Below are 24,538 nucleotides of genomic sequence, written 5' to 3' on the forward strand. Positions count from 1 at the left end.
GAATGACATGCCCAAAGGATAGCGACAAAGATTAAAAATCGGTGCACATTGGCTGCATAACTGTTGCCAAAAGAATAAATACGATAAAATAAAAAAGGCTAGTTCAGATCACCCTCATCAGATCACCTTGTTAAGGTTTCAAGACTGACCATTTTTGTTTCCCAATAAAGAAATCCCAGATTATTTTGTATCTGAAGACAAGTGTATGGGATTTTTTTTTTTTTTTCTAAATTATGAAATAGATCTTGGCTTGGCTCATCAGGCCTTTAAAGAAAACTAGTCTCCTTGATATTGTACATTTTTGGCCTTATTTTTCCCTTCTAAAGGCAGTTACCACAATTGTGGGTATATGATTCCGCACTGTATCCAACTTTCAAACCAATAGGAATGGTAGCCATTAGTCCAGTGGATTTCACAGGGCACAGCAATGGGAAGTCAAAATCCCAAGGCACACCTGGACTTTCAACACACCAGTGTGCCTCAACACACCATGTGAGAACCACTGATCTAGCCAGCATGGCCGTTTGAAACTAGCAATAACAATAGGTTTCAATGAAGAACAGTGGCTGCGTTTACATGGACACCTATATTCCACTTGCATTCAGAATGACTGCTCATTCAGAATAAAAATGCTCATGTCTGATCTGAATTAATTTTCATCTGGGTTTGGAGGGGTGGTTTATGCTGTTTGAATCTGAATATTCTTTTATTAGGGTTCCATGTAAACAGTTGGGTATGAATCTCTGTTCAGAATTAGTTCACTCTGAATGAATAAATATTGTCCATGTAACCGCAGCCATTAAGCCGAATCTGATTCTGAATGGCAAAGGGGACAACCACGTATATGACAACTGCCTTGCAAAGGATAAATAGAAACTTGAATTCAAAGAGCGCAGGTATTCCTTTGAGGAGTAGTCCAGTTGCACCCACATCCAAAAAAAGTACAATGGGTGCTGGAAAGGACACTTGAACTAAAGAGGAAAATATCCTCACACCGCCTTCTTATGCTCCCAAAACTTTATTGAAGAAGATTAACACAACGTTTCGACCTCGGTGTCTTCGCCAGTTGCAATGAACCAAGACCTCACGCAGATCGAGGGGGTTGTATTCTTCTGTCTTCGATAACGTTTTGGGAGCATGAGAAGACAGAGTACGGATATTTTCCTCTTTGGTTCATTCCTTCAAGAAGACCCCTAGACAATGAGACGATGACACGTTGGCACTCACCTTAGCCTGATCACACTGTGTCTCACACAGGGAGCAGGTGTGGGGGTACACCTTTGGAGGCTCTGCTGAGAAATCACATATCATGGTGGGAGTGGGCAACCTCTTGGCACTGCCGTGTGATTTCGAAACGGAGGATGTCGATGACGACGCAGGACGTCTGGAGGACGAAGACGAAGAGTCGTTCCGCGATGAGTCTTTCCGTGATGAGTCGTTCCGCGATGAGTCGTTTCGTGATGAGTCGTTCCGTGATGAGTCGTTCCGCGATGAGTCGTTCCGTGTTTCCATCGACGACGACGGGCTCGGTTTGGGGCCGTCCCTCCTGTAGTCTCTGTCTCGTTCTGGACGACGAGATTTGGCTGGCGGGGGCAATTCTCCCGGTGGCGACGACCGCCGTTTGTTCTTGTGAACTTCACCACTTGGCCTGCGGTAGTCCAGGTCTCCGTGCTTGTTTGGTTCGGCTGCGGGCTGCAAACGAACTTGCCGCCTTTCGGGGATGTCCATTTTGTGTTTGGTAGCCGATGACGAAGGCGGCGGATGGGGAAATACCATTTGAACTTTCCTTTCGCTAGACAGCTGCTCCCGTTTGAAAGTCTCTCTGCCACCACCACTGCTGCTGTCTTCAGCGGCTCGACTGGCATGACCGTAGTCAATGACCTTTCCTGCAGTCTGCGTGACGCTGAGAAGACTGGGCACGTCTGGGGACCGCGAACGCCCCGCCCTTGGTGTGGGGCGAGGGGAAGGCGGCAGTATTTCGTGGATGGTGCGTGAAGCACTTTGCGAATACGAAGAGGATGAGGGAGCCGCACTGTCCTGGGTGCTTGATGATTTATTGATCTGGATGTCCCGAAGGATGAAGGGCAAAGTGTCAGGGGTTAGCTGGTCGTCGGGGTAATGACTCAAGACCTCTAGGTCCTCATTGGAGAGCCCAAAGCTAGCCAAAATACTACCTGCACTTTCTGGGGTGTATAAACCCAGCATATCGACACCTCCACCACTACGTGGGCCTCTAGTCTGAGGGGAAAGTGGACCATTGACTGGGGCATTCCACGCCTGCATATTACCTATTGCAGAGTGGCTGCTCTGGGGCTGTTGCGGTGGAGGCCCTTGATGGTGCTGGGGCTCGTGGGTCACGACGGCTGGAGGAGGATTGGAAAACAGCTTGCCAGGGTGTTGGTAGTTTGACCATTCAATTCCTTGCTGGTGGCCCGGCGGTTGGTTCTCTGAGTGAGGCGGCGGGCCAGAGCTGTAGCCTCCAGACCCTGGCCCTTGGTTGGGGTTTGGCCGGTTCATAAGGTCCATGAGACGATGGTCCATGTCCCTGGAGCCCCTGATAGCCAGGGCTGACTCCAGCTCGTCCGGTAGCTGGGTGCGAGGAGGGTACCGGAAGCGACTCTGCTGCTGCTGCTGCTGCTGCTGCTGGTGGTGAGAAGGACTGGGCCTGTTGGAGTAAGGCTGTGGTGGCCCCTGTTGCTGGCCATGGTGGTGATACATTGTGCTGCACTGATATGGCAATGATATTCTGCAGTTTTTCCTGTTTGTTGGGACGTTTAAGCTCACTCCCGACACCTGCTGTGTGCCGAGGAGGTTCAGGATAGCGAGGTGAGGTGACAACGCAGCCGTTAAGCGGTTACTGCGATCACGCTGGCTGCCGAAAGTCACAGCTGCTAGAGTGGTGAGGTGCTGAAGGGCGAGCTGGGCCTGAGCTTCGATGTGGACCAACTGCAGAGCTGCCGCTGCCGCTACAGCACCAGCTGCGGGTCCAAAGAGGCAACGGGCCCCTCTGGTGCCAGTAGTGGCGGCGCCAAATGTTCCGCTCGGGCCCAAACGGAGGGTGTGAACAAGAGGCGATTGACTGTCTGTGAGCAGAGCGAAGCTGGGAGATGAAAAGCAGAAATATATTAAAGATGAACAAGTGTTTTCCTTTTTTTTTTATCTTGAAAATGTTTTGAGCTTAAGTCCTTGGTCTGTTTTTCACTGCTTCACTAAATGTTGACAGTCTTCCTGTTTGATTGTGGACAAAAGACATCTTGTTAGGCTACATTGCAGAAAAAAATGCAGTGAGATTTGAGATCTCCTCTGTGTCCAACGGATCCACCATGGTTGTCTTGCAGGACGGGAAAGCAAAGCAATGTTAAGCAACAACAGTGAATCAATGAGAAGCATTCATCTTCAGGTAGCTTAAATGAGCTTGACATGGACAAAAAAAACAAGCAAATACATCTAGGCCTTGCCCTACAGACCAAAGACAATACCAGCACACCACACTTACTGTAAGCTATGTATGCAATTCCCCATCCCGACCCCTAGTCTACATTAAATGTAGCCAACGTGCAAGTTTTGTCAAAGATGTTTAATTGCAAAGCAAATTGGTCTCCATCTACTGCTTAGCGCACACCCAGGACAGTACAGGCTGACTTTAAGAACCATGTCCATTTACCATACACTGGATTGTAATCCAGTGCGACGTCTATTACCGTTCTATTACTGTTCGTAGAAATCAATCAATAAATACAGAATTCAAACGCAACAACTGCAATATGTTATGCTGGATACTAAGGGCACATAAAGTCAAGAGCCATGGAGGAGAGTAGACTTGTCACTAATCTAGGTTAGCACCATGCAAATACATTTTTGCAATACTGTAAACTGAAGATAAGCCTATACGGAATTACTGATTCATTACATCCCATCATTCAGTATGCTACACCAGCTTTGCACTCTCATGTTCCCACTAAAGCCGTTTAAAAGTATCCATAGAAATGGTAATTATATATTCAATTAGCCGATTTTTTTTCCAGGCAAAAAAAAAGAAAAAGAAAATCTGCTATAGTTTAAACCAGTCACCAAACAATAACAGGTTCCAGTACCCCACAATGTTGCAAATTAGGGAGACGGACTGCGATTTTGACCAACACCCAAAAACAAGGACAGATGGTGTACACATTTAGCCTTTCAAGGCCAACATAGTTAAAGATGACGAATAAAACTTTACTTCAGGTTCTGCAGGCTTAGTAACCCATGCTTTGTAAAAAGCCAATATAACGTATCATGTGCAAGTTAAAGACCGTATGCCATCAAAAAAGGGTAAATCAGATCTGATCTGCTAATATGTACGATGACGTCTGTAAGCCGACCAATCTCCCCTTGCCCGCACCGAGAAAACCAGGAAGCGACCTTACATGAAAATGTATTTTATTTCTAAATCTGTGTATATAAAATATATATATTTAAGCATAATATATATAATTAGATAGCAATTAACTGACTAACCAAGTATCGAAAACACGTAAAAAGCAACATGTCATCTATAAGACCATACCTCTATTTAACTTCTACTAGTTGACAAAGAGATCCATTCACAAGTTGAGATCCATGTAAGCTACATAATGGGCAATGGGAAATATGTTTCCGTAGAAAGAAAATACGCTTTGAAATACTTTACTTTAAGTTAAAGTCCTGCAACGTAGTTAGTAAGATCACCTGGGGTAGCTGTAGCTCACTGGGAAATATTTCACGATTACTTAAAATAATTGCTCCCTGTCTACCAAAACTAAGTGATGAAACGGCAAAATGCAGCAAGAGGGCAATGTGTTTCTGCAGGTAAACTGAAGAAGGCTGATAGCCGAAACGTTTGTTTCTCATCCATGCAATAATAAAGAAAGAAAATACAACTCTTGCCACTGTGTGCGATCCATCTAAAGGGACACCGCACCAGTTGAGTCAGAGCGCGGTGGTAACCAAAAAGTATATGCAGGTAAACACCACCACAGTACTTCAGTGGCTGATGATGACTGCTGGTAATGTAATAAGAGGGAAATGTATGGGTAAAAGATGTCTATTTGTTATGAGAACATAGGGGAAAGTTACACGCCTATGCAGTGAGGAGCACCCTCCGGGAAAACGTAAAGCCTTCGCCCTACTCCTCCCGCCCAGCACACCTCGCTGACACGTATTCCTCCCTGCCCGTAGGAATACGTGGTGCAGTGACAATTTTCACCCCCTGGCTTCCCTCCCCCTGACGCGGGGAATTGTGTTCTTGTAGACACTCGACAAAACCAGATGGATTCAAACCCACAACCTCTGTGGTGGTGGGCAGGCTCTGTGCCAGCTGGGCACTGCACATACTGTAGTGTAGATAGACGTTTAGTGAAACAGAACAAGCACTCTGCGTAGATGAAACTGCAGCCCACTAACACTTCTACCAGGCGCCAGGCGGCACTGGTACCATGGAAACAAGCCCTCAGGGCTTTTTGTTTCATCCTTTTAGCATTACTTGCTTAATTGTACACTTACTGTACCAGTTTGTGGATGCAATGCACACATCGTAAAGTGTACTGGAGAACTGCTCTACTACATATATGCACCGCAACCATCCACCGGTCTGCTTCGCTGGAGCATGACTGACTTTGTCGTATGACCTGGTGGTGTGACATCGTCGTATGACGGAGCATCCATTGGGGCAGGGGTTCTCAAAGTGGAGTTCAGGCACTCTGTGGGTTTCTTTAGGGAGGTCTAAACTGACCCATACAAGTCTGTAACCCTGACAGTGTACAAAATGGAACCAAATGAACCCTAACGCGTCTATTTGGTTACATTTGTACACACTACACAGCCGTAGTAAAGGACATCTCCACCCTAAATAACATCAAGGCTAATTTCCCTACTTAAATTGATCCAAAAGTACTGTCCATGGGGCATATTAGTCAGAAATGTTTCCTCAGCAGAACCCAGCAGCTCCCATAGCACAGAGTGGAGCTTTTACTCTATTTGTTGCAGTCAAAAGTTTTTTTGAATGTGTTACTAGTGGTCATTACTAACACACCGATTCCTTGGTTGTCACACAAGTACCACAATCTCATAAATCATGTTTTAGGGTGAGCATTCGACACAACTGCCAATCAAAGTGATATACTGGCCAATCACAGTGCGTCTTTTCTGAGACTTGGCAATACACAGCATAACATCTCTTTAGCAGAGTGTGGTGGCTTATTTTGTGGGACCGACAACCAAGGCATGGATGTGCTTGTAATGACAACTACTACACATGCATGAAAAAATAAATCACTTTTATTATAGGCTCCACTCTATGCTATGAGGGCTGCTGGGTTTTGCTGGGGAAACTGTACAACAGGGGCATTTCTGCCAAACAGACCCCATGGACAGTAATTTGGGATCAATGTAAGTAGGAAAACGAGCCTAGATTTTATTTAAGGGGAGATCTTGACATTCTAAAGTTTGAGAAACACTGCATTGGGGCATCCTGTGTACCTCAGCTGGGTGGTGAAACCACCAACCCTTCCCCCGTCTACTACTTTGCACAGGGCGAGCTAATGCTAATGCTGCTAATACTACAACTAAACACAGGTCAACACACACACACACCGCCGTGACGCTCCCACGTAATAACACATTATGTTGTTATGAAGACTGCAGAATGCAGGTTGTCAAACAGCAACAGGCTGGACAACAATGCCAACGTTCGTTCTATTCAATCCATTCAAAGCTAAACGGCTAGCTAAAAGAGGCTAGCAGACAGACTGCCCGCACAGCCATTTTGTTAACGTGACTGCAGGAGCCGTGAATCAACGTAGTCTTTTATAACAACACGGAGAGTTAAAAGTGTACCTTTTTATGTGAGGTGTAGTTGCTAGTTGTCGCAGAGCTTGTGTTGTTGTTGTTTTATTTTATTTAATGGTAGTTTGTTTTAGTTTTTTCCTCCACGGAGAGTCTGGTCCTGCGGTCTGCTGCTCTGGTCATGTACTGTACTGTCAGGGTTGCCAGATATTACGAGAGCAATAAACGTCCACTATGGTGGTTGCGTTCAGAAATGCGCACCCCGAACGCTCTCACGTAGGTCTATTAGTTTTAGCCAGTGCGCTCAGTGCGGTATTTCCGAACGCACCCTATATATATTATTTATTTATTATTATTATATATATATATTTTTTTAACTATTTAATATTACTACAATACTGAGGGGGGAAGGGGCTAAATCCTAAATCTAAACATATGGAATATTTTTGAAACGTTTTAACAGCAAAACAGCATCCCTGGAACAAGATATTTTCATTATGGGGGTCTGCGAACAAATGAAAATGATTGAGATCGAGACTAGGAAACAAGACCAAATAAAGTCGCTTATAATAATCAGACATGGCAACACGGAGTACAGGCTCAGGATGCTTAATCGATAGCAGAATAAATGAAAAGAACGAGCTGCGTACAGGAAGATTAATCGAGAAGGGGGGAACCTAACTCTATGGGGGGAACTCACAAATAATAGACCTATATTTTTAGTATTTACCAGGACACTACGAGTTAACCCAATATAATTATCAATCAATCAATCAATCAATCAATCAATCAATCAATCAATCAATCAATCAATCAATCAAATAAGTCTACCAGGAAACACAGTGATGTTACTATGTAGGCTACAAAAATGTAATTACTGGGGAAGAAAATTCCCCATAAAATGAATAAATGACCCAGATACAAGAAAACTATAATTTGCAAAGCAGTTCAATGGTGAAAATAAATTAACAGTCCTTATTATAAAATGGACAAAACCTGTACAACCTAGTAGGCCTAGTTAATTCTACAAAGTGACTTTTAATAAGTAGAATAGAAAGAAGAGTTTAAAGCAGGGGATTTCAACAGGGGGCCACTTGTACATGCATGTTTAAAATAAAAGCATGCATATATTAGGCTAATCTATATTATTTTAATAGCATAGTATTGAATACACAATAACATGGTATGTTTATAGGCTACACAAGAAACACCATTTTATACATAAATATAAAATATATGTTGTAGCCCCACCCTCACCCTACGAGGTAGGGGGACCCTCCCTGCTCCAACCCCATCAGTTTGGGGGTCCCTGGCCTGAAAACGTTGAAGACCCCTGGTTTAAAGTGCCATGGTGTTTAATCCCAGAGCTACACTGTCCTCTGCAGGCTGAAAACTACAACTGCACTGTCACTCTGCTCTACAGGTTAATTCTTCACACACACACACACACACACACACACACACACACACACACACACACACACACACACACACACACACACACACACACACACGTATGTGAAAAAGAAAATGTTATGTAATTGTGTCTGAATAATCCCGTAAGGGATGGGCTGCGAAAGGCAGCCAGACACGAAAATAAAATCATTCATTCATTCATTCATTCACACACACACACACACACACACACACACACACACACACACACACACACACACACACACACACACACACACACACACACTGACACACACAAAGAACGAGCTGCCCTTTTTGCACTTCAAACTTGGTGAAACGGACATGAATTGGCTCTGTAGGCCTACTTGCTCTGCTTGTTGAGTACAGCTCTATGAATACAAGCCCAAAAGAAGCGACCATTTTTACCACTTGAGCCTCATTACATCAGCTTTTATTTATTTGTTATTATCTTGAAAGCAAGCCCAAATAAGCAACTATACACTTCATAAAACAATTAAGACCAAACAAAAGCAACTCACAACTATGTAGGCTACAAGCCCAAAGTCACTTATAAGACCTGGCAACACACTGGCATACACAAATCAGCACAAAAACAATGTTCTTTCGGCCAACTGGAGTTTGTCTGTGCCAAATAAATGCCACAGACTGCCAGTGTGAAGGAGTTGGAAAGATGGAAAGTCTGTAGTCTGGTTTGGTGGAGAATCACCTTTACAGTAATAAATACAACAATACATCAACATCAATACATCAAATGCATAGAAATAGTAGGCCTAATCTAAAAAAAAAAAAAAAAGAAAAACATGGTCATTGAGATAAGTGGTAAGTGCCAACATATTCTCACCTTCAAAGCGTCAGACAACTGACGCCCTTTCAAGTACCGGGCTGTAAGTGCTACGGTAAAGCCTCGAACAGAGTCGGGTCCAAGGCTATCCACTGCGGTGTAGTGCGGTGTAGTCTTTTTGAGTCATAAAACTACAACGTTAACGCTCAAAAAGACTACACCGCACTACACCGCGGTGGATAGCCTTCCACCGCCTTCCACCGCGGACCCGACTCTGTTCGAGGCTTAAGTGCTATGGCGGAACCTAAGGGAGTGAGTCTGCAGTTCTAATTGCATTTTGGAGTTCATTCCACAGTTTGGGGGCCACGAGGGAGAAGAGTCAGCTCTATCCCTGTGTTAGCGGGATTCATTCACAACTATGCGTGCGCGCACACACACACACACACACACACACACACACACACACACACATCCACGCACACGCTTGTACCCTTCGTACAGACCAAAACTCCCCGGCATCTCCTTTTGGACATCTCCTCTTTCCAGACCCCCCCAGAGTCAGAGGCACCCGGACCCAGCGGCACCACCCAGACCTTCTTGTTATTCTAATGGTTATTTACTGAGCCGGTCTGTCACTGTGGCTGGCTGCATGGCTGGCCAGGAGGAAATGGAGACAGCTAGGTAGCTCGCAGCCTTGTACCCAGGGGTGTCACACCAAATTCTGGGCCCTGGGTACAAGGATTCACTGCGGGCCCCCCATGAATGTTAACTATTGAAAAATAGCAGATATACAAGCTCACAGCGCAGCACCGAGTGCCGCGCTGCGAGCTTGTAGATCTGCTATTTTTGAAAAATCGTGAAAATGTGTGCAAGAAACCTATGTCAAGGACCCCCAAGATGATATGTATTTGGCCACGGACCCCGATCTCAAAATATTTAGTTCCAGGGACCCCCAGAAGCAAAATTTGAGTTAGAAAAGTTCGCTTAAAAAATACATATATTCAAAGTTTTTCACACATTTTCACAACTTTTCAAAAATAGCAGATCTACAAGCTCGCAGCGCGGCACTCGGTGCCGCGCTGTGAGCTTGTATATCTGCTATTTTTCAATAGATAAAGTTATAAGGGCCCCTCCACCTTGGGCCCCAGTAACTCAGTCCCACTTTCCTACCCCTTGTGACGCCCCTGCTTGCACTGCATGCCATATGACAGCCAGGCATGGAGAATACATGGTGAGTGAATGTGTGTGAGGAGTGACTGGTGAGTGAAACGTCCGTGGACATAATCTGTGAATGTGCATGTTTGGAAGAGCGACAAGAAAGAGATTGCGTGTGTGACTGTGTTGAGAGGCCAAAAGTTACAGCCTGTATCTACATCTTGTCTGCATGATACAACCTTTCATGCCAAGGACACCCAAATTGATATGTGGCCTATTTGGCCCATGGACCCCCAAAAGAGAAGAGTAAAAGAAGAAAGTATATAATCCTTTTGCTTTCTACAATCATCATGTTATTTTGTTATGAAGACTCTACAGCTGTCAACAAGCCCTGAACGTCAAACTAGCCGACATGAATGTGTTTTATTCACGGCTAAAAGATTATTCAAAAGTTTCCAAATGTTTCCAATATATTTCTACCGAAAGAAAAACTCCCAGCATGGCACAAAGTGATGTGCTGTGACGTGCCCCTGGAAAATCCCTAAGGACCCCACTTTGAGAACTAGCTATAAGTGACTGGTGATTCAAAGACAAATAAAGAAGAAATTGACATAATAATATCTGTGAACTGAACGTGCATGTTCGGAAGAGCGACAGAGGGAAGAGAAAGTGTACTGAGAGAGAGAGCGAGAGAGAGAGAGAGAGAGAGAGAGAGAGAGAGAGAGAGAGAGAGAGAGAGAGATAGTATGTGTGTGTTGAGACTGAGGTGAGGCCAACAGTTACCGCCATCATGTGACATTGAGACATCTACGTAGATCAGTTACTGAATGTCTCTTCCATGGGACAGGAGATGCCATAGTTACAAAACTGCAGCCGTTGGAGTTGACATTTGAGTTAGATCATTAAATCATATCATCTTCTTTTCTCACCATGCGTGCCATTTTCTGCAGGCCTTTGCATGCACCGTTGTGTACTAGATCAATTACTGAATATCTCTTCCAGGGGACAGGAGATGCCATAGGGACAAAACTGCAGCCGTTGGAGTTTACATTTGAGTTAAATCATTAAATCTTATTTTGCATGTACCTTCTGTCCAATAGCCTGGCAAGAGTTGGTGAACTTCAAACACAAAGGACCAGTCGTTGAAATTATTGCCAATTTTCTCTCTCTCTCTCTCTCTCTCTCTCTCTCTCTCTCTCTCTCTCTCTCTCTCTCTCTCTCTCTCTCTCTCTCTCTCTCTTTCTCTCTCTCTCTGCCAAGCTTGGCCAAAGTTTGTTGTACGCCCAGGGTCACATTGGCTAATAAAGAGGACGTTGAAAATGAGTTGTCTTGAGTCACCAAAGTCAGTCAGGGTAAATTTGCTTTACAATTAACATTTAGATTAGAGCATTTGGTGAAAATCTGAAATGTAAATTCACAAAGATTACTTTAAAAATATGTAAAAATACAACTTTCCCAATGTCCACTTACAGACTGTATTATTTGAAGAGTGGGAGTGAGAGAGTTGTCTGGCGTGAGGTTAAGCAAACATGCGTCAAGTGTTTATAAAATAGCACTTAACCCGTGTTGAACTCAAGCTCATGATGTGAAGAAGATCAGATGAAGGTTACATGGACAGAACATAGTTGTGTTGTAAAAATGGCCAGGTGCCACTGACTGTCACATCTCTTCAAACATTCTCCTCTAGTAACCTCCATGCAAATTGCAAAGCCTTAACCTACAGTTGAAAATGCACCAGCATGCGTACTGCCTGTTTGGGTTTAAGCACGTGTCTTCATTAACATCCCTTGGGTATTAAATTATACATTTATGTTAGATGGATTAAGTTAACCAATAAACAATACAGTGACAGGCATACATTTTCGCTAATAGTGTGATCATCTCTGGTGAAAAATGCATGCATGTGATAGCAGGTCTCAGCTGGTCAGATCATGAAGGGGGCCTCCAAGGACAAAAGATTAGGAACCACCAGCGTGATCAATTAAATCGGGAGTCACATTGGGACTACTTGGGATGACTGTCAAGCTGGATGCATGACAAAGCAATCATATCAATACTGCAGTATAGAAATACTTTTCTTTTCAAGATGTTAAATTATGTTGTGATTCATATCTGTCTTCTTCATTTTGCTCTCAAAGAGCACCAGAGTAATACATTTAACTTACTTCCAGATTAGATTAGATTCCTGGCCAGCCGGACCAATTGCTATACCGGTATGCAACTTCCATGTTTCGTGTCTGTCTCCACAGTACCTACCGGTATCAAACAAGGATTTCTTTATTTATGTATTTATTTATGTATTTATGTATGTATGTATGTATGTATGTATTTATTTATTTATTTATTTATTTATTTATTTATTTATTTATTTATTTATTTGTATTTATTTATTTTGTATTGATTGATTGATTGATTGATTGATTGATTGAGGTATTTATCAGAAGTTTTGCATATAGGAAAAGGTAGTTTCATGACAGTACAGTTCACTGATACAAGGTCAACTAAAAGGAAACTATGCAGTAAATATCTTCAGCAAAAAATAAACATTTGTAAACAAAATAACAAAAAACTGTGCAAAAAAAGGTAGGCCTATATACAAATAGAAGAGTCCGGGGAGGGGGAGGTTAGGCTAGGTTTAATATTACCTGATTGGGGAAATCTCGCTTTTGCGAACGCCCATCATTTCGACCGGAGGGTTAGCGACTCACTCCACGGAGGTTAAGGTTAGGGTGAGGGTTAGAGTCGGGTGTCGAAAAGATGACACAGCGACACGCTCCCACCTGATCTCAGTCTCAACTTGGTCTTTACAACACTATAAAGTACAAATACCTCAACATTGTACTTAAGTACAGTACTTAAGTAAATGTACTTAGTTACTTTACACCACTGGTCACGGCACCCACTTTGAGAAACTAGAGTCTCCACAGGGCTGCATTGGCAGGAACCTTTAGTCTAGCCGTGCCACCTAATCTGTGTCAATTTGAAACCTGTACCGCTCAGCCTGTTAGCATCCAGGAGAAACATTCCAGTGAATCATAAGGACGGCTTCATTAGAGATCGAATGTTGCGCCGAAAGGTCATGGCGACACGCTTACACAGGGAATCCCAATTACTGTAACAGTGACATTTTTAGCTCAAAAGATGTGGACTAGTTTAAAGTGCCAAAAACTGTGGATGGCAGTGATATAAATGGTAAGACAAAATTTGTTTCCCATAGGGATTCACTGGGAACGAGAAAAATACAAGAAGTGATAACTGTGTAAAGCACAAGTAAATAGCACCGCTATAAGGCTAGTCCACTCCACACGGCACAAGCTGGTATAAAATGACTGTGCCATTTCTTGTTATTTTTTACATCCAGTTTGGAAATTAATCCCTGCTTCTGGTCAGACTGAATGAAATACGCGATATAATAATAACATTTTAAATAGTACAAGTTTACGAAGCTGCTTTAACAGGCATAACAATCATCATCAGCAGCAGCAGCAGCAGCACCTCTCACTGCACACTGGTGTGATTGTCTCCCGTAGGGTGAAATGTGTGTGTGTGTGTGTGTGTGTGTGTGTGTGTGTGTGTGTGTGTGTGTGTGTGTGTGTGTGCAAAGCCATTCAGTGATTTAAAACAATACAAACAATAGCACTTAAAATACATTCTGAACACCGCCACCGCAGAGAGGCAAGATTTAAGAACAGGAGAAATGTGTCACTGGTCATTATTGTCTGGTTTGTGTAGGAGGCTGTATAGCTACTGTACAGTATTTTGGACACGTTGAAAGTGGTTGATAGATGTTTGAGGGATTCCGGGAAATAGAGAGTTACAGAAGTCCAGTGATTAGGGAAGAAGCCTGGATTAGAGTTTGTGCATTGTTGAATGAAATAAATGAAATAAAAAAATGGACAGACAGACAGACCGATACAGGGATCTCTGTACATTATATTTATGGGCATAAAAGGGAAACAGGCAGGCAGGCAGACAGACAGACAGACAGACAGACAGACAGACATTGACTTCGTATACTATACGAGTCACTTTGTGCCGCGCTATGAACTTGCTTTGTAAAATTTTGTATAATTTTATTCAGATTATATATTCAAGATTTGCCAAAAATGACATGATATTTCAAAAATAGACTATAAGAAGTCTAAAATGATACTGATGCTTTCCCGATGAACTGATGATACTTTTTTCAGCACAGTGCGACACTTGACTTGGTTTCGCAACTCGGACACACTAAACCAATGCACTCACATGGCGGCACGCATTAATACATGATGTCCATCATTAAATTAAATGTCCCAACACAGACTGGTGGTGGTGAGCCTTGTAAAATTATGCCTGCATGCATGCTGCCTAAATATTCAGTTCCTTTTTAAGGCAGTGGCTCACTCAACAGTATGATAAACTCTATCAATCACTCAGCCATGGCAGCTCAAGGCTGTTTATTGTGAATTTATTGGCCTCTTTATTGGGTTTGATGGGTTCCTTGCAATCCACCTGTTATTTTTAACCTTTATTTGCTCAGGGAAAGTTCACCCAGCAGTCAAGCGCCCTTACTCTCTACAGCAAGGGTTTACTTGAGGATCACGGATCACATTTACAGCTCTGTTCAAGTCCCTGATATTGTAAACTCCAAGCAACACTGTACCTAAAACATCTGACTGTATGTGTATAACATGAATGAGCCGACATGAGGGAACAAACCCGGCTGGACAGATTAAACAATGAAAATGTGTGGGGGAAAATAAGAAAATAACAAACAAATTGAATAATGACGAGAATATCATGCATTCGATGGACAATATCGGTAGCGGGGATGTGTGTTAATTTCGCTTTTGTTTGACAACAAGGGTTCATATTTTAGATAGTCATTAGGGAAAATAAAAGATGAGTGTTAAAATGTTTTCATTTACTTCTTTCTATCATTTTACTGATTTTAACAATTTTGATTATGACTATCTAAAATATGAACCCTTGTTGTAAAATAACAAAGTTGTCCTTTAATATGGAGTTTGAAGTTCAATGCCAATGGGCATATAGAGTGAATGGAAAATCCAGTGGCAAATCCAGTGGCAAAGTGAGTGGCAAAGTGAGTTTAACGTCATTTAACATTGTTTGTCAAGGCCAGAAAGTCGTTTTTTAGTACTTGGTAGGCGTTTCCACATAACTTCTGGGTATGATGATGATGTCACGCGCATACTCTCTATAGGAGGGGGGTGTGGTTAAATGAATATCAAATATCTAAATATTGAATTGAGCAACTTAAAAACTGTCTGGGCTGCACACACAAAAGTCATGTATGACCCCAGAAGTGTTTTAAAATGAAATACCCTTCTAAGTAAAGTAAATGTATACTTAGTTGATTTCCATCACCAGTTAACGAGCTGTCAAATGCCTTTTACCCAACCAGGTCTTTAAGATTGATATAGTCCTGTACAACCAGGTCTTTAGGATTTATGTAGTTCAGCACAGTGGACATACTTGTGACTGTTGTGAGGGCCAGAGGCAGGAGGTCTTCAAAACACATGTTACAGGAGATGCACACACACACACACACACACACACACACACACACACACACACACACACACACACACACACACACACACACACACACACACACACTCACATGCGCACACACACACACACAGACAAACACTGTGACTCCCCCAAAATAATGATATTTGAACCATGGGGACCCCCCCAACAGGCTCATGGAATTGGAGTTGAGGCATTACATTTCGTTTGACTCGGTTCGGCAGATTAATATTGTGAAAATAAAATAGATGACCTATATATATTTTTTAATGTTATTTGACAATTTTGCCAATATTTGTCCAGTTTTTGTAGAATAAATATTGCAGTAATGGTCTTTCTTCTTTCCTCCTTTTTTAAAAAGGTGTTAAAAGTACGTAAATGTGTGTGTGTGTGTGTGTGTGTGTGTGTGTGTGTGTGTGTGTGTGTGTGTGTGTGTGTGTGTGTGTGTGTGTGTGTGTGTGTGTGTGTGTTTGAGGCACGGTGTTGAGGAGATACACCCTCCTCAACACCGGCAGGGGTCTGCCTCTCAAATTCTCCAAGCTTGTATCTGGCAATTTTAAGTAACAGGGTCACTGAAACCTTGATAGGCCATGCTCTCCTCGAATGCACTGAGAAGAACTTTGATCTAAGTCAAATCTTGTGACGTGTAACTTCTGCTACGGCTGGCATTTATCAGGTTTCTTTGGTGGCAGAGGTATAGTAGAGGTTGCCTGGGAAGTAAGTTAATCCAGTTCGATTCTGGATATTGCATCGTGTCAAAGTGTTCTGAGCTGAAGTACGGCCCCCACCCCCAAATGACTACCTGTTTATTTCTTCTTCTTCTTCTTCATCTATCTATCTATCTATCTATCTATCTATCTATCTATCTATCTATCTATCTATCTATCTATCTATCTATCTATCTATCTATCTATTCCAACACGAATCCAAGGCCTGAGTGTCACCCAAGCCTAAGGGAGCTCGGAATGTGACAGGTGATACGGCAGTTATACGCCTGGGTCTCATGACCACTGACTCCCAACACCGCAGGCGGTAGAGCCTGAGAATCGCTGCTCATCGTAAAACTGACATTTATTTGCAGCCGGGCCGCGGGTTGGGTGATCGCACACTCTCTTTTCTTTGGCTAGAGAGAGCTCACCCGCTGACATATGCATCGCTATAGTCGCTGTGTTTGTTTTGCCCAGCGCTGAGCTACAGTAGAAGTGTCGAGCTTCCAGTGCTAGTGGCGGTAGTTCTTTTTTACGACAGTTATTTATTTGGTCCAAAGACATCTGCGGTGGTGGTAACACACACGAGTGTTGACTCACATCCCAGGGCATCTACACATAGGCCTATACTTAATCACTCTTAACCACATGAGCCCGGTATGCTGCAGCAAAAATAGCCTCACATTGTGAGCTTGTGGATCTGCTGTTTTCTGTATTTTTGAAAAGTTAAAACAAAATTAATGTTGTTTTTATTTTGAATTTTTTTAATTCATTTTCTATACCAGGGGTTCCCCAACTTTTTTTGTCTCAGGGCACCCCATAAATATTTCTTAAATCCGAGGCACCCCTACATTATAATTTTCACTCCCAGCACTTAATATTTATAGCATATCGTCGTTGTCGGGTGGAAACCTTGTATGTCCAAAAGCGTTTGTTTTGTATTTATCATCTATAAATGATAAAATCGCGAGGCGTTGTGTGCTTGTAAATTGTCTGTTTTCACTAGTTTTGTGCGACAGTCTTGTATGATGAAGCAGGGCTTTGCTTTACCAAACGACGTACACATTTGAAACTTGGAGATACAAGGTTTCTGCCCGACAGTGACGATATTTTAGTCATTATGCTGCATGACTGACATGCAGCGAGGTGGGGTAAACTCTTCTTATTGGCTTTCCATGCGTTGTTTGGTCGTATTAGGGTTGTTCATAGGGTTGGTCATAAAATCGGGGCGTTTCAAGAATATTTAAGGGCGTGTTATTAAAGGAGCTATAGTCAACTTTTTCTTGAAAAACGGATGCTAAAATAAAAATAATGTTTCGAAAAATATTTTATAAAAGAAATATATGCTTCATTATGTTTCTGTTCAAAAATGTCCACAAAAAGCTTATTTTATCATTATTTTACGCTTTTTGTGGACATTTCTGAACAGAAACACATATATGAAGCATGTTTTTTTATAAAATATGTTCGAACATTATTTTTAATTTACAGTTTACAGTTACAGTTTAGGCATTTAGCAGATGCTTTTAATCCAAAGTGACTTACAATAAGCAGATAATACATCACTATAATAAACAAGATAACATGTCAGAACATCATCAACAATATAGCAAATGCATATGAATATCAATATAAAAAAAAAACAATATAATCAGTAAAGAAAAGGATTCTAAAAAACCTAAAAACAAATGCTAACTAGCTTCATGTATGGTCATTGAGTGTTTCAGTTGCGCTCAGTGGTGCTTTGGGATTTTTTTTCCCGGGCGGACGGTCATTTATTGACGCCGCGTGCACGCGCCCCTAGAGGCTATTTAGATAGAAAGGATGTCAGCAGATCTAATGGTGGGAAAACAATACTTTTCTTGTCTTAATTACATTTGCATTGTTACTTAAGATTTTATGTTCTACTTTCTTTTAATTCATTTCGAAAATACAGCGCTGTATAGGCTAGAGAAACAAAGTTTGCCTTGAACGAATCTCAAACACTAAATACCACAGTAATATGGAGGACATATAGGCTATGTATGAGGACACACACACATCGACACACGCACATGCAGTCACAGCTGGAAACCTAGGTGTTAAAGTAGGCTATATCCATATGAATAGAGGGGGCTTGAGGACGCTCACACATTCACCACTAGAAACCTGTTATGCAAAGTTGTAGCCACTGATTAAAGTATTGCTTGTAGTTATCGCGGATTCGCGGGGTGGGGGTTGTCACGGCTCTTGCGGGGGGGGTATGCACGCGTTTACACGGTCGTGCACCGTTCGGTGCCGTCCGTGCGCGTGCATGTGGGGAAATATTTCCGGCCACACGGCGTCCGTTCGCGTCCGGCCCCCAAAGCGCTACTGGGAAACTTGCGCTATGGGTTTAGGTGGAGTCTGAAAAGGTGAGTCTTACGGCGAAAGCTAGCGAGTGAGTCCGTTGTTCTAAGTGCGACAGGGAGTTTATTCCACAGCTTGGGGGCCAGGAGGGCAAAGTGTCTTGGACGAGTGGATTTTTGACCCGGGGCTTTTTCAAGAAAATGTTGACTATAGCTCCTTTAAGAAGGTCTGTTTCAGCCGTGAGATTTATCAATGCTCCGACCAAATATATGCTAGGATCGGCTGTATAGGATCCCTTGGTAAATACCACTTCAACGTTGGCTTCCTGTTTACACTAGTTTGTACACTCCATTGATAAATGAGGGCCCATGTATACAGATTATCCAAAGTATACCTGTCATCTGCTAGTTAAAATATTTTCCTGCCTACTTCTGTATCAGTCACAACTCGCATAATATCTCCCAGGCCACATAATATGACGAGTGTAAACTTACACAGTATCCTCTCATAAACGATAGAACATGTGTGATACTGCCTCGGTGTCATCTTGTTCACGCTTTCTCGCAGAACGGTAATTCGATCAGACTGACCAGTCACCACCTCCGACTAGGAGAGAGAGTTCAGGATAACAACTGAGGATTCTGATGCAGCAATAAGACACAAGAGTATGTGATTTACTGTGGCCTCTTTTGTTTTAATGCTTTTATAAAATGGTTTGCAAATATGGCAACATGAAAATAACATAATAGAAAGAGGTTGCGCATTGGAGTGCTAAAGACCCAAAATCCAGTATACAGTACTACCAGTAAGACTCCCTAAATCGGGAGATAAGCGACCGTCAGGTCGCATACACAAACTTTAGAAGGCAATGGTAGCCAATCATGAGGGAATATGGGAAATGGGACAGATCCATGTTGATGACATGACTTTAGAGATACTGTATACCGCTTTGCGTGATTTTAGGGTAAAATCTGTAGGAGCAGTGTCCAAAAATGTGTTTTGCAAGAATCTGCCTCATGGTGGCAGCCAAGGAGTGTGTGTGCAAAGTTTGGCAAGGATAGGGGCAACGGTGGCGGAGATATGAGTAGGGCAAAAGTGTGACGTGACGTGTGACGTGTGACTTACTGTACAGCCGGTAGAGGTTTTGATAGTAACTGCGACCTGACGGTCGCAATCAAAAATAGGAATTGAAAAGATCTCCAAAGGGTAGCACATACCAGTACTCACATTTCCACTTTTTTATTGGCACACACCAATAAACGATCACTTAATCGTTTCGGCTATAGAGCCTTCTTCAGAGTATTGTTAGCTTTTGGGGTGAACTGTGGTAAACCTTTTCTTAAAATGGAACATGAATTGCTAATGTACAGTGACACTGGCAGGCAAACGAACAGGTGAATGGCGTACACCAGTATTGCTGAGGTGCTGCAGGTCTTGGTGCAGTGATGCACAAATAACTGAATGATAACCAACGTTTCAACCTGGAATGATCTTCTTCAGGGATTGAATGCACAGTACAGTACAGTGACACTAAATACCTCAAAGAAAGTGCAGACTAAAATATGACGTGAGCCACATGATCGCATTGCGGCAAGATCAAAAAGTGCCATAGCTCTCTCTCTTTCAACAGGTCTGGTTTCTTGCAGTGTTCAATTCCAGACAGAGTCGTGTGTTTGCTCGTCTCTGACCTCATGTCTCTGACCTCAGCTTCCCGTCTCTACACTCTCAAGTCTAAAGAAAGCAATATTTGCACACAGCACTCCAACTACCTAGTTATGCTTTGAATACATTGAAGACCCAGTGGCTCAGTGGCAGTGGCTCAAGGGGAGAGAAACTATCAGTAGAACACGGAGGGTTCCCAGTTCGATCCTGGGCTCTGAACCCCTAACTGCCATCGGTGTATGAATGTGTGTGTGAATGGGTAAATGCAACACACAACAATTGGAAACGTGTGAAATGGGACATTTTGCAATACTTATACTTTCAGTATATCTTGATGCCAATTGTTTTGATGTGTACTTTACAGTCATTTATTTATTTATTTTTATATCAGACTCGTACTTGTAACAGAGTCGTTCTACATTTCGGTATTGAGTACTTCTTCCACCTTTGCTCAAGTGCCACTAATAATCATAGTATAAAGCACACCTGGTCCCATTTTCAGAAACGTGTCAGATTGTGCCTGCAGTGCGAACAGGGTCTTATGGAGACGTTGTTACCAATGGTAGAAAATAAGTACTCAAATGTTTTACTTAAATTGGCACTACACCACTTTTCAACCTATGTTCATATAATTGGTCCTCACTCAAAAATACATTTTTTTTCCTCAGAGGAGGGCTGTGGGGCAGGTCAGAAACCCATCGTCTTGTGACATCATCGATTGCCAATCCAGCTTATAGAAACTGCAGGCTTACTATTCCTGAAAAGTTGCAATTTTAAAGTGGAAGCCATTGTTCTCGCGATAATAAAAATCTTTTTTTTGGGAAAATGATGATGTCACAAGAGGATGGATTCTGAACTTCCCACAGCTCTCCTAGGAGACTTGGACTGAGTAGAAAGAAATTGTGATATTTTATCATGAACATTAGTGAGGACCTATTATATGAAGACAGGTTGAAAAGTGGTGAAATACTCCTTTAAGTAAAAGTATCAATACTGCAATCTAGACATACCCTGTTACAAGTAACCAAAAGTAAAGGTACTCATTGTCCAGAATGTCCCATTTCCAAAATGTATGAAAATCTTTTGAAAATAGCTGCGGTGCATTGTGAGCTTCCCTGCAAGCCAAATGACGCCATAATGACGTTATGATAACATCCTCCAGTGACTCCGGTGACGTTCAGAACTAGGCCAAATCACAGCTCATATGGGGATGATCTTGACGTCATTACCAGGACTTCATGTGGACTTTTCTGTTTGACAGGATTATTGTTATTGTTTGTTAGTTGAAATATGAGCATATAAGGTTATATTCTGGGACATATCTGACTAGTTATGATATTTATCTGGCCTCAATCATACCCGCTCTGATTAATCCAGGACGTCTGTTTTTGTGGGCAAGATTTATGTTCGGGTGATATTCTAGGCCAGATCTGACTAGTTCATGGTTTTGACTTGATCTGGCCCCAATCGAGACGTCACTGATTGGTCCAGGTCCTGACCGTGCTTGCTGGGTTGTAGATTGCCTTTTTTCAAATGACTGAAATGTAGCGTTGAAGAAGTGGTTAACGTATTTTTGTACTAACAATCAAAATCTACAAAGTACAGTAACTCGTTACTAAAGTTTAACTTTTCCAATAATTATACTGGAGTAAAAGTGCAATAATTGCCTCCGATATGTAGTGGAGTAGAAGTAAAAGTAATGGAAATTGGACATACTCCAGTAAAGGGAAAGTACCTCAAAATTGCACGTAAGTACAGTACTTGAGTAAATGTACTTAGTTACTTTTCACGAGTGTGAACAGGTAGATAGATCGATAGATAGATAGAATACTTTATTGGCAGATAAAAAATCACCACAACGTCATAACTTCATAAAATCACCAACGTGGACAGACAAAAACGCCATAGCTTGTTTCCATTGTGGCCCACTTTTAGACATAAAACAAATACACAACATACTATAAAAACAACCAATGAACATAGATAAATTGATACTTATATACACACACATAAACATATTCCTAGGGTCTTATGGAGATGTTGTTACTCACTGATGTGTGGGTCTGCTGCCCACTACGGTGCCTCCCTGCAGAGTGGTCTTCTGAGCCTGTCTCTTTCTGTTGCTGTTCTGCATGTCCAGGCTGCTACCAGCAGAGAAGGGCAGCTCTGGTCACCAGCAGAGATTGTAACGGGAGGATGAACAAATTACTACTACGGCAAAAAGGAGACGAAAATCCAGAGATGACGGCGTATATCTAATAGGTTGAATAGTCAGAGGAAGGGATGTGAACTTTACGTCTTCATGCCTGTGCCGTGTCTCTCCCACAGCTGACAGGATTCACACTGAAATCAGTTGAACCCTCCTAGCAGCACTGTACGATCCAAACTCCAAACTCTAAGCTCTGAGCTCCAAATACCAAACCTTGAGATCAAAACTCCAAACTTTAAACCTTGAGCTCCAAACTCTAAACACTGGGCTCCAAACTCCAAGCTCTAAACTCTTAAATACAATCTCTAAACTTTAAATCCTAACTCTAAGCCAGTGAGGTGTGATTGCAAAATGCTTCTTCCATGTCCAGTTCAAATGTGAAGTGTACTGTACATGGTTTGCCGTTTGCCCCATGCACCCTCTCCTCTCTCTCTCTCTCACTCTTCTGAGTATTCCCCAACTCCCCGGGTCATGAAGACACACATATGCACACACGGCACACACGCACGCACGCACGCACACCAGCCGACTCATCCTCTGCAACTTGATCAGCCCCCCGACACACACACACACACACACACACACACACACACACACACACACACACACACACACACACACACACACACACACACTAAACATCTTTATTTGCGTTACAAAAGATGCCTTACATTTAAAGGAGTAGTTCACCCGCAAAATGACCTTTTTTTCTATTTATTACTCACACCATGGAGACTTGAGTTCAATAATATATATGTTTTGTATTTGTCGCATTCCCATGAAAAAAAAGTCTTTACAGTAAATTTACTCCCATCGATTCCGGAAGGGGACCCAAATTTCCGTTTTGGGTCATGGACTAAAAAGTGTGGGAAGCACTGGTATAGGGGATACAGGGGGATGTAGTCGCTTCAGTGCCCAGGGTGGGGTGGTCCGCTCCATTCTCTTTCACTCTCTCTCTCTTTCTTCCTCGCAAACACTCTCTCTCTCTCTCTCCCTCAAACATACATGCTATTATGTTACTGCGACTAAGACTACAGTTCCTGTCAAATAATAACCAGTGTAAAATGTGGTTCATTAGGAGGTACAGGAGAGACACTTTATTGTGGATTGTGTTATTGTGTTATTAGTGGTGTTGCTGTGAATTCGTTTGCACTTCAGTTGCCAGTTTTGAACAGTCAAAACAAGACGTATAATTGACCATATTTACACCGCGGCCATCTTGGATCACATGACCACATGGGGTGGCAACGAAGCCAATCAGAGCTTCCGCAGGCATGTCTTGCCTTACCCAAGATCCTGTTTTTTTTTTACACACGTTGCCAGTGACACCCCATGTGGTCAAGTGATCCAGTCAATTCCGAGTTAAAAGAGCCACAGACATGTTCAAACGAGAGGGCGAGGTACACAAGCATGGTAAATATAGCCTGCATCAGGGCCTGCAGCCGATAGCGGCAATAAGCTTCTCTGTCCTTCTTACTTGAAAAACAAACAAAGAAATTATAATAATCTATTAGTCACACTTTTGGGTTTGGAGATTTGGGGGTGCGAATGTGCAACCAAAATCACCTATTCGTCAGGGGCGTCAATTGGGTATGGCAGGGTATGCAGCTGCCATACCCTGGGTCCAGGGGGGAAAATAAAAGTTTTAAATATAAATCCATGAATGTATCTTTGTCTATCTGTGCTGTTTATTATGTTGTTAATTACAGTAAAATAACTACAAATTAACAAAATGGTCAAGGTATTATAATATTCTCCACACTTGTTTTCTCCCCATCTTGACAAAATGCTATATTTTCAGATGCAAGTTTAGCTGCACTACATTTCCAGCCCAAGAAACCATAGAATTTTTTTTTTTTTTTTTTACTTTAGCTGAGGGACTAAGGAGGCAGTGTTTTGTGCCATCTCTTGCTGTGGTGTGAA

General features: G+C 42.4%; 1 protein-coding gene across 2 annotated transcripts in view; it reads right to left on the reverse strand.

The window, feature by feature from the left end:
- Nucleotides 1–6,986, reverse strand: part of LOC308281807 (uncharacterized protein) — a 33,686-nt gene extending 26,700 nt beyond the window's left edge. For both annotated transcript variants that reach the window (XM_080722119.1, XM_080722118.1), the window contains exons 1-2: nucleotides 6,853–6,986; nucleotides 1,228–3,100 (exon numbers count right to left, since the gene is read on the reverse strand). In XM_080722119.1, coding sequence (XP_080578245.1) covers nucleotides 1,228–2,718 — 1,491 coding nt within the window. In that variant the 5' untranslated portion in view covers nucleotides 2,719–3,100; nucleotides 6,853–6,986. The remainder of the gene's footprint in view (nucleotides 1–1,227; nucleotides 3,101–6,852) is intronic.
- Between the last annotated feature and the right edge of the window lie 17,552 nt (nucleotides 6,987–24,538).

The sequence above is a fragment of the Nannobrachium achirus genome, assembly GCF_963921795.1.
Source record: "Nannobrachium achirus genome assembly, chromosome: 3".
NCBI classification, from domain to species: Eukaryota; Metazoa; Chordata; class Actinopteri; order Myctophiformes; family Myctophidae; genus Nannobrachium; species Nannobrachium achirus.